Source organism: Narcine bancroftii, chromosome 10, assembly GCF_036971445.1.
Source record: "Narcine bancroftii isolate sNarBan1 chromosome 10, sNarBan1.hap1, whole genome shotgun sequence".
Lineage (NCBI taxonomy): Eukaryota > Metazoa > Chordata > Chondrichthyes > Torpediniformes > Narcinidae > Narcine > Narcine bancroftii.
In genome coordinates this window covers 62,552,417-62,568,315 of record NC_091478.1, presented here as the reverse complement: position 1 = coordinate 62,568,315, position 15,899 = coordinate 62,552,417, and the positions used below count along the sequence as shown (strand labels likewise).

The window sequence follows — 15,899 nt, the reverse complement described above, 5'->3', positions numbered from 1 at the left end:
GATGAGTTTGGCATTAGGCAATCCTGTCTGCCTACGTGCTGCTTCTGTGAACTTGAAGGACCAATCCTGTCGGTGTCCCATCATGTCATTGTCCTTATTCACAAACCTGCCTTTGTTCTTATTCACACCTTCCCGACTCAGACTAACTTCTTGTATGCAGAACTTGCTAATTCTGTGTAAAAGGCTAGAAGACCCTTGTCTTATTCAGACTAACTTTACTTCCTACATTCTATTAACTATCCTTATCCTATTCATACTGGCTTTATTCATTACTAGTTTTCTTCATCTTTCATATTTTCATATTAGTTTTACTCATCTCTCACATTTGTATCTTTACATTTCTTGCTGGACTGCTCGAGTTGTTTTGTGTGTCTAAACCCAACACCCAACCCCAACCCACCAATTTTCCCCTGCAACCGCTGCAATCGTGTCTGCCTGTCCCGCATCGGACTTGTCAGCCACAAACGAGCCTGCAGCTGACGTGGACTTTTTACCCCCTCCATAAATCTTCGTCCGCGAAGCCAAGCCAAAGAAGAAAAAATTTAAAACAAGACTTTGCTTTGAACTTGTGCCATGTTTCCCCACTGATTTCATTTATGAATACAGAGTTGAAGGACTGCTTTTTTTGACTAGTTTACATGTAAATGAATAGTTTACATGTAAATGAAGGTTGCAAATTGAAATGCATATGTGGTGATCATTGTATGTAGATCACAATGTTGAGGAAGCTCTGCAGCTCGTATTTCACATGAGACATGTGACCTGTTAACTTATTTGGTTAAAACTTGGTGAGTTGGCAGAAAACTGCAGAAGCCTAAAACACATCTCTGGTGGTGGTGCTGGTTGGGAGCTGAAAGTTATTCCCTTGTATTCTTTGCAGCAAAGAAACACAACTGTTGGGATGGGGTGAGAAATGGGTCCATTGTCACAGTATATACTGTAAATAGTGAACACGACTCCTTTGGAAAAAATGAATTCAACCATGTTTGCTTGACATTTGGGCTTTCAGCTTTTCTGGATCACAATTTCCATTTGGGATTTTTTCAGTAAGTTTTTTTTTTACTGTGTAGTTAAAATGCCATCATAGATTTTGTCAAATCCTGGCCAGCTTGTATTAATTTATGTAAAGAGAAAGGATGAAATTTTCTTGGAATATGTGGAATGTAAAATCAACTTTTAACCTGAAATTACTATACTAGACATGCTGTGATTAGTATGATTGCAAGAACCATAATTATTGTACATTTGTAGCCTATTTTGTTACAGCTAAATTTGTGCTTGTGGGTTGAGACCTGTAATATTCATCTTGGCAGCTCTTGAGGAGGTAATTTATTTTACTTTTATTTTTCACTGCCTAGATCAAGGCTTTTAAGTTTGTGACCCCAAAATTTAACTTGAGTGGTTAAACAGATGATTAAAATCATGATTTATCATCAGAAGATTCTAAAACAACGTGTTGTTTTCCGTGCAACAGGTCACCTGCTGCTGGCCACTTTCTTTCATGTTAACTTGCAACATTTTCAACAATGTCTTGTATCTTCAAATTTAAAGAATTTTCAATAATTGTTTTTTCCTAAAGAGTTTTTATCACGGTGCCTCATCGACTTTAATTTGAACAATATTGCTTATCCCCTTAAAATATTCACCCACTGACCCGCTAACTGGGACGCGACCCGATAAGCAAGATGGCCAATGAACACAACATCCACACAGACCTTGTGGGGGCCAACAACCTTCGTCCCTGGACAATTCTTTGAAGGGCAATGGCAGCCCCTGGCTTCCTTTAGCAGGCACCTCTGGCCACCCAAACTCAAATACAGTGCCTTTGACTGGGAGTTTTTGGTGGTGTACCTGGCAGTCAGGCACTTCAAATATATATTTTTTGGAAGGTAGACAATTCAGGGTCTTCAGAGAGTAAAGTAAAGTAACCAACCTGTGGTCGGCAGGCAGCAGTGACACCTCTTGTGTCTGTGTTGACCACGGACATTCAACACATCATGGGTAAGACTAATGTGATGGGTAATGCGCTTTCCAACCCTGTAATAAGAGTTCATCCAGGCCCTGTCCCAGGGAATAGACTATTCAACCCTAGCAGGAAGACCCTGTGATCCCAGCATATAGACCGGCAGTTTCCAGGCTCAGGCCAGAGAATGTTGCCATCGGCCCTGGTAACCAGATGCTCCTCTGCAATGACTCCACTGGCAAACCCCACCCCATCATGTTGGCAGCAAGGAGATGGCAGTTTTGCGATGTGGTGTACAACTTAGCGCACCAAGTCATCTGAACTACTGTCAAGATGGTGGCTAGTAGGTTCTTCTGGCACGGCCTCTGGAAACTGGTCAGTCAGTGGTCCAAGATCTGCATGTTCTGTCAGATGTCCAAAATACAGACACACATTAAGGCACCCCCCCCCCACCAGACTTCAGAGCCAGCACGACATAGGTTCAGCCATGTCCATATTGACATTGTAAGGCTGCTACTGGTCTCCCATAGGGTGAGATATCTCCTCACCATAATTGACCACTCCACCAGGTGGCCGAAAGTGGTCCTGCTGGCCAATGCAATCACCAAAAACTGCCAGGGCATTGATTAACACCTGGATGTCGTGATTCAGAATCCCGGAACATAAGATCTATGATAGAGGTACACAGTTCACCAGGACTCTGGGCGGTGCTGGCCAATTTGCTGGGAATCCATTACCATGACTTACCACCCTCAGGCCAATGGGTTGGAGAATACTTCCACAGGCACCGAAAGGCAACTTTGATGGCTTGGCTCAAGGGGCCAAACTGGGTAGACCAACTACCCTGGGTCCTCCTGGGGATCCACACCATGCCGAAAGAAGATTTCAACACTTCAGTAGCTGACATGGTTTATGGTGTGCCATTGTTGATTCCAGGGGAGTTTGTTTCCTCTGGATCTTTGACAGCTGATGGCCTCATTGACAAAGCTGAGGGAAACACTGGGTACTCTAGCCCCTCCGCAGCCTCCACTGCACAGCCAGGCCAAAACCTACGTCCCCAAAGACCGTGACCCTTGAGAATGTTTTTGCACACCGAACACCTCTGCAACAGCCGTATGAGGGGCCGTATAAAGTTCAGAGACTGCGGGTCGATATGTGCTTGATATTGGCGGTAAGGAAGAGACTTTCACCATTGATTGACTCAAGCCAGCACATCTGAACATTAGCCAACTGGACTCCACACAGCCCCCACAATGCAGAGGTAGGTCACCGGAAGCAGCGAAGCGTTCTGATCACCAGTTCTTTGGAGGGGGGGGTGTGGGTCGTATAGTTGCCCGCTAACTGGGACATGACCGGTATACAAGATGATCGACAAATGCAGCGACTGCGCAGACCCCATAGGGGCCAATGACCTTTGTCCCAGGTGATGACCTGTACAGCAGGAATGCCAACTAATCCAAGACCAGCGCTCCTCTGACGCCACTCCTTTTGTTAGCAGCAGGGAGAGAATATAAGCAGACCTGCCATGGCAATAAATCGGTCTTTGATTTCAACTTCTTGGGTGTGTGTCATTCTTTCCACACTTTGCAGTAGCATTTGTGGTATACACTGGTGATTTTATCCATATATTCACAGGCATATGTTTGGGCTGAAAAAGGGGTACGAGTCAGGATCTAGAATGGAGAAACTGCATGGGTGGTGTAAAAATGCCCATCTTGCTTAATATCAGCAAAACCAAGGAGCTTACTGGGGAAGCAGAGTGGGTGGGTGGTGGAGGGTTAATAGCTTCAAGTACCTGGGTATCCACGTGTTAGAAGACTTCTGATGGGGCAGGCAACTGAAGAAAGTTAGCCATTGCTTCTATTTTCTAACAAGTCTGAGGAGATTTTGCATGTTATAATCCACTGAACTACACGTGTACTGTAGAACATGTACTGAATGGTTGTATCATGGCCTAGTTTGGAAACTGAGGTACCCAGGAATGCAGAAGGCTGCAAAAAGTGGTAAACCTAGCCAAGTCTGTCTCTCATCCATTGAAGACAACTATGCCTCAAGAAGGCAGCCGACATCACATGGTCATATGCTCTTCCTACTTTCAACTACCTTCGGGTAGAAGACTAGCACCTCAGTGTTCAAGAACTGTTTTTATCCAATGCTATAAGGTTCTTGAACCTCCTACATTATCTTAACCAGGGCCACCAAAGATCTGCACTATTGTAATATCACTTCATTTTATTTATTTATCTATATTTATTGTACCAACTGTAACTGAATATTTATCTTTTCCCCCACTTGAGTGGTAATTTAATGTGTACTGTTTGTTGGTGCATTTGCGTATCTGTTGCTATATCAAGTGAGAATTGCAGTGGATCCCATGCTTGTGAATTCATTCTCATTCATTTAAATGGTGGCCATGTTCTTGATCCAGTTATGGCTCTACAATAGGTCATTTGTACAATGTGAATGTTGGATTTTAATCTCTGTAACAACTTGTGCTTTTGTTGGACACTGGTCTTTAGGGCTTAGTGGCATCATGTAATGAAAAAGATGGCTTGTTTACTTTCCATTGTTGAACTTTGTGGTAGATGAATTTCCAATTCTGGATACTGACATCCAGGCTTTTGTCTCCAGGAGCGAGAACAGGAACTTGCTGTGCTCCGGGGCAAGACTGAAGGGAAGAATCCTTGGATAGAAAAGAAAACCCCCAAGTCTTGCAAAAGAAGTGAGGAATCTCCTGGGGTAAGGAACAATAAACTTTATTCTCCTGGAAGAATATAGGTGCTGTAGTACATTCTACTGAGCATTTCACTGGTTTCCACTGGTATTTCTGTTTTCAATAGTCTGTTGGTATAATCTTTAATTCTGAGTACCTCTCGAAATAAAGAGATGAGATTTGTAATTATTTAATATAGTTTCCCAATTTTACTCATTGATTATGTTGGCCAAGATTTTGATAAACTATTTCCATCAACAGACCCTATCATGGGCCATACCACACTTGAAGATGTAGCATCCAGCCCAGTCAAACTTATAAGGACTACTAACATGGGGCATGTGCTAAAATTGGGGAAGCTGTCAATACATGATGTGGTCCAGCTACTGAACTATTCAGCTAATATTCATTTTTGTCTCGGGAGTACCTGGTAAACAAATGAAATACTAATCTAGTGAGCTCACAATAGCATTTGTCAAATACTCTGTTGAACATGTACTGCATCAGACTATGGAAGGTTGAAAACTGTTGAGCCAAAGTAGACATTTCACTGGGCATCACCATCCTTGTCAATTATATCATCCAGCATATGCAAAAGTTCAAAGCTGAGTGGATGATTCTTTCCTACCTTCTAAAGTCTGTCCTCAAGCCAATTGTCTTCAAATAAATCATTTTTGAGAAATGGCTAAATGCATTAGATGCAGCAAAGCCTTCAGTACTACAAGCAGGATGTTGTAGATGGTCCAAAGCTACCTATTGTCTCAAAGCAGGATGTTCCACTCATTGCTCCTAGTATCTAGCCTAAAATATGGGGGATTGTGTCTGCTACAAAGCAAAAAAGATAGTCCAGCTACCACTCTTTTTGATCTACTCCAGATTTTTGTTTACCTATATCCCAAGCAAATTAATAATTGCTGGCAAGACCGGCTTTTATTGCCCTTCCCTAATTGCTTTGTCGGTGAGCTGTTAACTTGAATGTCCTTGTACAGTGGTCAGTGTATGAGGAAGCCATACATTCTGCACAGCCAGACTATAATTAAAGTGGGTTGGTGAGTTACGAGTAATAACTGTTCCTGCTAGACCCAGACTGGTGGTCTTTAATTGCTTTCCCATAACATTTCAACTGCACCATCATTGTTAAAATGTCATCATCTATATTTGAGTCCATGCAATGAAGATATTGCTGCAATAGGTGCTATGCCTCCGTAAAGTTGCTGGTTTTATTGGTTTCCCCTAAAGGAAATCAACTTTCCAAATGAACAAAAAGAGATGAAGGAAAATGCAGAATCTCAAATGAACTCTATTCCTAACAATAATCCCACTTTGGAGTTTGGGAAGACTCCAAAATATGATGAAATCCTCCAGATTATTGAAGACCAAGGTAAGGCTCTTGTTCTCTCCTTGTCTATGTTGATTGAGGCTTTGCAATGGCAGAGTAATTTGCTATCTTACTACTCTATATTGGGACTTTTGGTTTCCCATCCTATTGAGCTATTTTTTTTGTTTGTTTGTTTTAACTTTGCAGTAGTGATGAAATGTCAAATCTTCAGGACCCAGTTTTTCAGATGGTGGCATTCGATAGATAAATTGTGTTCCTCTTCTACCACACAGCCCTGCCACTTTGAATAAAATATGGCAGGAATTTAAGATCAACAATTGAGCTTTGTTCCTTCCTATTTCACTGGTTGCATCCCTGATCATGTAACTATATGAAGTTTAGATGCACAACTGACTAAACATAAGTGGGATAATGTCCAGTTTGTTCCCAATTTTCCATACGGAGCGAAGTTGGCATTTCCTCATTGATGTGTAACCCTTACAAAATGTGTTCATCCCAAACTAAGTAATTGTAATGGAAAAGAACCCATGAATTGGTAGACTGTCCTAAAAAAAAAGTTACTTTTGCATGAAAGCCACAAACAATTCCATCATCACCAGTGTATGGAAATTGAAAGTGATGAGTAGTGCGTCTGAGATGGTAGAGAACTTTGGCTGCTTGATGCAATTTATTTTTGTATAACAATGCTGAGTTGCAACTTGAGAAATGAGAGGATGCAGGGGCAAGAAGAAAGGTTGTTCTTTGTTTTTATTTTTTTCCTCATATCTGTAAAAATATTTCCTTGTGATTAGGATGAACTGACCAGGGCTACTATAATCCATAGCTCATTGTGGAGCATTTATTCATGAAGTAAACTTTTAAATGTGGGTATAAAATCAATATACCTTGGGTCCATTTTTGGCCAAATATGTTGAAACAAAATATATATAGACGTGTGTATAGCTCAAAGTCCAATAGTGTGTTTGAAAGGATTTTTTAAATTGAAGTTTTGCAAAACTCTTTTATTAATCCTGCCAATCTGTCCCAGTTTCTGATCTTGAGATAGGGGTCTATTAGAATTTATATGCATATCGCATCCAAGTAGTGAGATGTTCCTTGAAAAGGAAAGATTAGGCTAAAATAGTTAAACGAGAAGGTCTGAAGACTGATTATAGTTTCAATACACAAGTGCTGGAGAAACTCAGCAGGTCACAATGTTTATATAGCAAAGATGGGTAACTGTTTTGAGTTTGAGTCCTTAGTCAAGGCATGAGCAAAAAGCGAGGTGGTGCCTGATTAAATGGTGGGGGGGAGGAGCACAGGCCCATAGGCAAGATATGGGTGGGAGGGCAGATGTGAAAAAGTTTAGGTGATTGGGGAATGGTAGAACTCTGAATGATGTGGGAACAGGATGGGGAGCTAGAGGAAAGGAAATGGAAGGATCGAGAAAGAGGGAGAGTGACAGAGCGGGGACATACTAGAAACTGGAGAAGTCTGTCAACAGAATATTAGGTGAGGCTCCTCCAATTTGCAGGTGCCCTCAGTTTTGGCAGTATATGAGGTGATGGCCAAGTATGGACCACACCATACTTGGGTTGGGTGCGGAATTGAAGTGGTTGGCTACTGGGAGGTCCCTGCAATTGCAGCGGACAGAGCGAAGGTGCTCAACAAAATGATCTCCTAGTTTGCGTCTAGTCTTCCTGATATAGAGAAAGTCACACACACCAGGAGCATTGGATGCAGTAGATGACCCCTCCAGATTCCTGAGTGAAGTATTGCTTCACTTATTTGGGCCCTGAACTATCACTTCCCAGCTTTTTTTCTCTTCTGCCCTCCCACCCATAACAATTTATGACCTCTTGCCTCTGCTCCCTCCATCATTTTATTCAGGTGCCTCCCTTTTGCTGATATCTTGACAAAGGTCTCGGGCCTGAAACGTTGGTTACATATTTTTGCTACATAGTTTGCTCCATGATCTGCTGAATTTCTCTAGATATCGTGTATTGAGTTAGGCTAAAATATCTTTGCTCCATTAGTTTAACCTGGCTTTATTCAGTTTGTTGCATTGCTGTTTTCAAGTAACCATCTCTCCTCTCTACTCCCTTGAAAACATCTGGTCTTTAAATTTAGACATACAGCATGGTAACAGGCCCTTTTGGCCTATGAGCCAGGGCACCCAATTGACCTACAACTCCTGTACATTTTGAAGGGTTGGAGGAAATCCATGCAGACATGGGGAGAACTACGAACAGCGTGGGATTTGAACCCATGGTCCCGAATGCTAACTGCTTCGCCAACTGTACCACCCCTCTAACTGTGCTGTCCCTTTCAGATTTTCTCTTGCTGAACATTGTCAGCATTCTTTGAAGATTTTTAAGGTTAGAGTATTGAGAACTGGTTTTGTAATTTTTAATGTTGACTGTTCAGCAAGAAATGCCCCAGACTGACTGTGGCTGGCCCTGATTGGTGTGTATGATGTGGTATTTTTCATCATTTGGTTGCTGTTCAGAGGCTGTGTTTAGCTTTGCAGTGATGTAGACTTGTTGATTTACAAAAGATTAGGTAAGAATTTGCTACAATTATACTATGTTTTAATTTATCCTCTTCCATTTTGTGAGTAAATTTAAAAAAAAACACTACTGAGAGATTTGTTTCTCTCTCAGAAATGGAATTATCTCGGGAAGAGCAAAGTAACTCGGAAATAATTGACGAGCTGTTTAAAGAGGTCCTTGACACAGATCATGCAAGTCAACAAATGAAGCAGGGACCTGAGACCCAAGACCAGGAGTTGCAAAAATCTCAAACTGGAAAGCAGAATGAAGAAAAAGCTAAAAATGAAGCAGATGAGCTGACTCTTCCCAGCATAAATGTGTTGTCCCCACTTGCTCACTCTATCAAATTAGATGCTACAGCTCCTCTGGTGAGTCTTCGGAGGACTTGATACCCTGCACTGTGTTTTGTTTGCATTCTAATTTAAGTATTGATTGTGAGAAGGCCCAACAACTTGCCAATATAATTCACCTGATCTTGACTTTGTTTTTGATCATGTTTTATTTTTAAATGTATTGGAGTAAGGTAGACTGGTAAATTTGTAGAGGACCAAGCAAAATTTTTCAGTGGAAAAAATGGCTCAAGATATTAATTCTAATGCTCATCCACCTTGACACCGTATCAACTTAATCCACTATTTTTAAGATAACTTAATATTGGTTTGGTGTTTAATGTTGAGTGTGTGACATATAGTAGAAATGAATTGCCTTTTCTATTTGTTTAAATTTTCAGTGAGGAAAACATGATTGTTGACTTGAGATTTGATTTGTTTCAGCATATAGTTTAACAGCATGGAAACAGACACTTTTGTCCCAACTTGTCCCATTTGCCTGTGTTTGGCTAGTATCCCTTAATGTTTTAAACATTTTAGTTGTACCTGTTCCATATACCCAGCATCCTCTGGGGAGAAAAAATTGCCTTCGGCTTCTTAAATCTTTACCCTCTTGACTTGAATCTATGCTTTTTACATGACAATCTCACTGAGTTGCTGTCACAGCAAATTGACCTTTTTGTGGCCTATTCAGGTGTATTTGAATCAAACATCTTGATTGTTTAATTTATCCAAATATTACTCGCATTTTGGATGAAATTCTAAAATGTAAGCAATAACTTAAATGTTAACATTCTCCAAATCTAAAAATAGGAATTGGGATTTTTTTTAAAGAAAGGGTCCCAGAGGTTGCACGTATCAAAGAGCAATACCTTGTTCAGATGTGGTAGGCAAGGTCCATGTTGGCTGGAGTACAACTCAATATCTGAGATCTAATGCAATTGTTTTGAGCTGTCAGGCTATGATGATAGATGTATAGATTTAATCAGGAATCATTTTTGTGAAATTCTTGAATTTAAAAGTACATTATTCAATGGAAGTAGTGTGAGGGTTTGTATTTTCTATTAGCTTTGGATTCATGTAACATTTAATTTTATCTTTTTCACCCCTGCCCCGTATTTGTATAGGCCACAGTACTGACATCCCTAAACAATAGTCTAATGGAATCCTGCTGCTCCATCTATTCCACTTTCAAGATGGAGACACCTGGGCAGAATCAAAATCCAACTGGGAATCGTCCACCAGTGATGGATGCCATGCCATTCTACAGGTAGTGCAATGGTTCTTTGTCTTTTTGTTGCTCTCACTGGTATCCCAATAACCACACTTTAGGAACTGAACTGAATACAGATTGCCTTAATTTGTAGAACGTTTAAAAGCACATTTTCCTTTGTAGCTCTGGCAAAATTTCAGAACACTCTGGCTTTAGATAGGATGATGGAGGACTGTTAACCTGGAAGCAGTATATCAAAAGGGAGAGGGTGATATTTGTGGTCAACCAAATGCTCTTTCCTATGAGGATAAATTATTGGAAAAAAATTAGAGAGTATTGATTGGGCAAGTCAATTTAAGACAGTTCACTGGGATTCATTAGGGAAACCTGCCTTTTCAATTTTGTTTAAAAGGTAAATGGGAAAATTCAGAGGATATAGTTTTGATGTCCAATGTGACACTGATGAGAAAATTTCAGGCTTTGGGTGGCAAATTAGATCACCATATCTGGCAGGAAGCTGAGGCTTATGGCTAATATAGACTTTTGTGACTAGAGTGAAACACAAAGGTCTGCAGACGCTGTAACAAAAAAAAGTTTCAATTGTGTTCAAACTGCTTACTGTCAAAAGCTTGCTTTTTGATATGAATTTTGACCTTAATGTGGGATATAAAGTTTATAGATGATGCAAATATTTGATGTAGTTGATGGGAGCAAGGGGGCTTGTGAAAAGTTGTAGACCACAGGAAGATGTCAATTAACTGGTCAGATGGTCTTAAAAAAAAAGGCAGATGGAATTGTTGGGAAGTGAAGAAATTAACTTGGGGCAAATGTAATTCTGACCAGTACAGAAGAATGCTGGAGTGCGCTTTCGTTTATATTTGATGAATATTAAGATTGTATTAAGATTTTTGCCGAGGCAAAAAAATAGGTGTTGAGGGTTTTGTGCTCGAACAGTATAAAATGCTAATTTGGCCATAAGATGAAGTACTCCCGTTCAGTGTGATATCATTACAGTAGAGAGTAAAAAGGAAATTTACAAGTATGTTGCAAATATGTATGAAGAACAATTGAAAAGGCTGGGCATGTTTTAAATAGGAGATTAAAGGGAAGATAAAATTTGGGTCTAAGGTGGCTCTTTGCTTTCGATTATACGAAGGGGCATGCATTTGGAAGTCATTTGGGTAGTGAAGGATTCCATTGCACACTGAAAGGTAGTCTGTGACTGCATTAAAATGGCTTTACATTTTCAGCATGTGTGATTGGAAAGATGAACTTTGATTGACCATTCATAATTGTCCTCTGAGTGGCATTTCTCAAATAACCACATTGGTGGGTCTGGAGTGGCAAGAATTTCTGAGCTGGTATTACTTTTTTTTTTGGAGATTTTCATCTTTCTAGTACGCTTTGTCTGTAATTTTTAAGATTTTATTCCAGATTCCCCACAATGTAAAGTGCTTTACTTATAGCAAATCAATGCTGGTAAATCTTAATCAACCCTTTATCTTCTGACAAATGGTTAGAAGCCTAATGCACAGAAGACTGAATCGTGTTCTCTCCAAATTTAAATGCTTAAAATGTAAAGCATTGTGGTGAATTAATATATCCTTTTAAAGTACAGAGCTTGTGCTCTGGACCTAATTAAATCAGTATTGGAATACTTTTTAAAGAAAGGATTCTTGTTGATATTTTTTTAAATGGCAACTTGTCTATTTTATGGGTTCCTTACTCAAATATTAAAGGTAAATGGACTCTGCAAATCACTTTGGGTCTTTGATTTGTTCGCAGCTTTTCAACATTTAGTAAGTGGTAGAGTCACTCTGATTTTGGAGTAAAATTAGATCCACTCCAGCTTCATTCATATGTGCCAACCAAAGTTTCTTGCCTACTGTTTGGAGTTTAATTTTGTCTTTTACTTTGTGAATGTTAGTACTATTGAACTTGATGCACATGACTGCATCAAATGATTAGTATAAGGCCCCATTTATATTTTCCTGCATAAAACATTTGATTACTTTGGAGCAATTAGATTCGATGTTACCTACAAATCTATTGATGCCTTTTCATCTCAAATTATTTCTCCAGAAGTCTTTTTTGCTTTATGCTAATTGCTTATGTTCCCTTTTGAGGCATCAGTTCTTGATTAATCATTAATTATTTGCAGTGTTTGTTGTGATTTCTGTGAATAGTACCTCTGGCAAGACCAATTTGACAAATTACATTATTGATTCCTAAATCTTTAACACTGGACCGCAACAGTTTTGATTTTTTTTTTGAAAAAAGAAATGGTGCAGAAAAGTTTTTTGGAAGCATTTGAAAGCTGAAGGTTTTGACATGAGACAATTTGACTTCAATGATTAAGTAATTTCAATCTGAATTTGATGCTTAAAATCTCAAAAGTGTAAGTCATAATCATGATACTGGAGGCCACCCAGCCCATCAAATTCATGCTGCCCCTGTAGAGCAATCCCAGTCTGTCATGAACCTCCACTGTTTTTATTTCTTGCAAATGAAAGTCTTAACTTCCTGTTGAAACTGGTAATCTTTGCTTCCACATATTCTAGAAATTAAATTCTAGTTCATCACAACTTGCTGCATTTGTGTTATTTTTGGTTGGGTAAATTTTAAAGTGGGTTAGACCTAAATTAAAGTTAATTGTGTATCATAGAAACATAGAAGATGGGAGCAGGAGTAGGTCATTCGACCCTTCGAGCCTGCTCCGCCATTCAACAAGATCATGGCTGATCTTAAAGTTCAGTACCCCGTTCCCGCCTTCTCTCTGTAACCTTTAATACCCTTATACTGAAGAAATATATCTAATTCCCTCTTAAATATATTTAATGAACCTGCCTCTACTGCCCTCTGTGGCAATGAATTCCACAGATTCACCACCCTCTGGGTCAAGAAATTCCTCCTCATCTCAGTCCTAAATGGTTTGCCTATTATCCTCAAACCATGGCCCCGGGTTCTGGATTTTCCCATCCTTGGAAACATCCCATCTGCATCCATTCTGTCCAGTCCTGCCAGAATTTTGTCTCTGAGATCCCCTCTCAATCTTCGAAACTCCAGCGAGTACAATCCCAATTTGCGTAATCTTTCCTCCTAAGTCATTCCTGCCATTCCAGGTATCAGCCTGGTGAATCGCCTCTGCACTCCCTCCATTGCAAGAACATCCTTCCTTAGATCAGGTGACCAAAACTGCACACAATACTCCAGGTGGGGTCTCACCAAGGCCCTGTACAGCTGCAGTAAGGTATCCTTGTTCCTATACTCAAACCCTCTTGATATGAAGGCCAACATACCATTTGCCTTTTTAACCGCCTGCTGTACCTGCATGCTCACCTTCAGAGACTGGTGTACAAGTACCCCTAGGTCTCTCTGCACTTCCCCATCTCTTAATCTATTGCCATTCAAATAGTAATCTGCCCTCCGGTTTGTATTACCAAAGTGGATAACCTCACATTTATCCACATTAGTGCATTTGCCATGTATCTGCCGAGTCCCTCAATTTATCCAAATCACTCCTGACCCCCTCTTCCATGCACACAACCCCTCCTAGCTTAGTGTCATCTGCAAATTTAGAGATATTACATCCAATCCCCTCATCCAGATCATTAATGTAAAATGTGAACAGCTGGGGTCCCAGTACAGATCCCTGTGGCACCCCACTGGTCACCGCCTGCCACTCAGAAAATGAGCCATTTATCCCAATTCTCTGTCTTCTATCTGCCAGCCAGTTCTCAATCCACATCAATACTTTGCCCCCAATCCCATGAGCCTTGATTTTGGAAGCCAGTCGTTTATGTGGGACCTTATCGAAGGCCTTTTGGAAGTCCAGGTACACCACATCCACTGGCTCTCCCCCATCTATTTTGCCTGTCACCATCTCAAAGAATTCCAATAGATTTGTCAAGCACGATTTACCTTTTGTAAATCCATGTTGACTCCGTCCGATTCCCTTCTCTGCTAGTCATATGCTCCGCTATTACATCCTTAATAATGGATTCCATCATTTTGCCCACTACTGATGTAAGGCTCACCGGCCTATAATTCCCCGCTTTTTCTCTATCCCCCTTTTTAAATAGTGGTGTAACATTAGCTACCCTCCAATCCATGGGTACTGATCCTGAGTCTATCGAGTTCTGGAAAATAATTCTTAAAGCATCTGCTATCTGAATGGCCACTTCCTTAAGTACCCGAGGATGTAGATTATCAAGCCCTTGGGATTTATCTGCCTTCAATCCCATCAATTTCCCCAAGACCATATCCTTAGAGATACTGATTTCTTTCAGTTCCTACCTTGCATTAGTCCCTATGTTTCCCAACATCCTTGGGAGGTTATTTGTATCCTCTCTTGTGAAAACAGAAATAAAGTAAGAATTTAATTGGTCTGCCATTTCCTTATTCCCCATTATATATTCCCCTGATTCCGACTGCAAGGGACCTACTCTGGATTTCACCAATCTTTTCCTCTTGACATATTTATAAAAGCTTTTGCAGTAGGTTTTTATATTTGCCGCAAGCTTACTTTCGTAATTTAATTTTGCTCTCTTGATTAATCCCTTTGTCCTCCTTTGGTGCATCTTGAACTGCTCCCAATCTTCGGTTGTGATACTTTTTTTGGCCAATTGATATGCTCTCTCTTTGGACCTAATGCTGTCTCTAATTACCCTTGTTATCCACGGTTGAGTCACCTTTTTTGGTTTATTTTTATGCCAAACCGGTATAAACGATTTTTGCAATTTCTCCATTAGATCTGTGAATGCTTTCCGTTGTATATCCACAGTCAACTTCCCCATAAACACCACCCAATCAATCTTACTCAACTCCCATCTCATACCATCACAATTCCCTTTATTTAAATTCAGGACCTTAGTCTCGGTTTTAATTTCATCACTCTCCATGTCGAGTGAGAATTCGATCATATTGTGATCGCTCCGACCCAAAGGGCCTCGTACAACAAGATTGTTGATTAGCCCCTTATTCCATAATCCCTAATCTAAAATGACCTGCTCCCGAGTTGGTTCCTCGACATATTGGTCTAGATAACCGTCCCGTAAACATTCAAGGAATTCCTCCTCCTCAGTATTTTTACTAATTTGGCCAGTCCAATCTATATGCAAATTAGTCTCCCATGATGACAGCTGTTCCCTTATTGCACGCTTTTCTAATTTCTCTTTTAATGCCTTCCCTCACCTCTACACTACTATTTGGAGGCCTATCTACCACCCCCACTAACGTTTTCCACCCCTTGCTATTCCTCAGTTCTACCCATATAGATTCCGCATCTTCCGAGTTGATGTCCTTTCTGTCAATCGTGTCGGTCCCTTCTCTCACCATCAATACTACCCCACCCCTTTGCTTTCTTGCCGATCCCTCCTAAATATCGTATACCCCGGGATGTTAAGTTCCCAGGCTTGCCCACCCTGCAGCCATGTTTCTGTAATCCCAATCAAATCATATTTGTTTATCTCAATTTCCACAGCTAATTCATCTACCTTGTTCCGAATGCTTCTTCCATTAAGATATAAAGCCTTCAGATTTGCTTTTTTCACCCTCCTTGCTCTTTCTGATATTTTACTTTCATTGCCTAACCTAACTTTTTCTGTTTTATCTTTTCTGTCCTTTGCGCTATCATACAGGTTCCCACCCCCCTGCCAAAATAGTTTAAACCACACCCGACGGCTGTACCAAACCTAGCTGCCAATATATTGACCCCTTTTGGGTTTAGGTGTAACCCATCCTTCTTGTAGAGGTCATGCCTTCCCCAAAAGAAATCCCAATGATCCAAGAAGCCAAAACCCTGTCCTTTAC

The 15,899-nt window shown here is 40.5% G+C and overlaps 1 protein-coding gene across 8 annotated transcripts in view; it reads left to right on the top strand.

The window, feature by feature from the left end:
* Positions 1–15,899, top strand: part of LOC138744614 (anillin-like) — a 65,924-nt gene that overhangs the window by 18,488 nt on the left and 31,537 nt on the right. For all 8 annotated transcript variants that reach the window (XM_069901021.1, XM_069901022.1, XM_069901025.1 and 5 more), the window contains exons 7-10: positions 4,595–4,702; positions 5,916–6,057; positions 8,658–8,914; positions 10,003–10,145. In XM_069901021.1, coding sequence (XP_069757122.1) covers positions 4,595–4,702; positions 5,916–6,057; positions 8,658–8,914; positions 10,003–10,145 — 650 coding nt within the window. The remainder of the gene's footprint in view (positions 1–4,594; positions 4,703–5,915; positions 6,058–8,657; positions 8,915–10,002; positions 10,146–15,899) is intronic.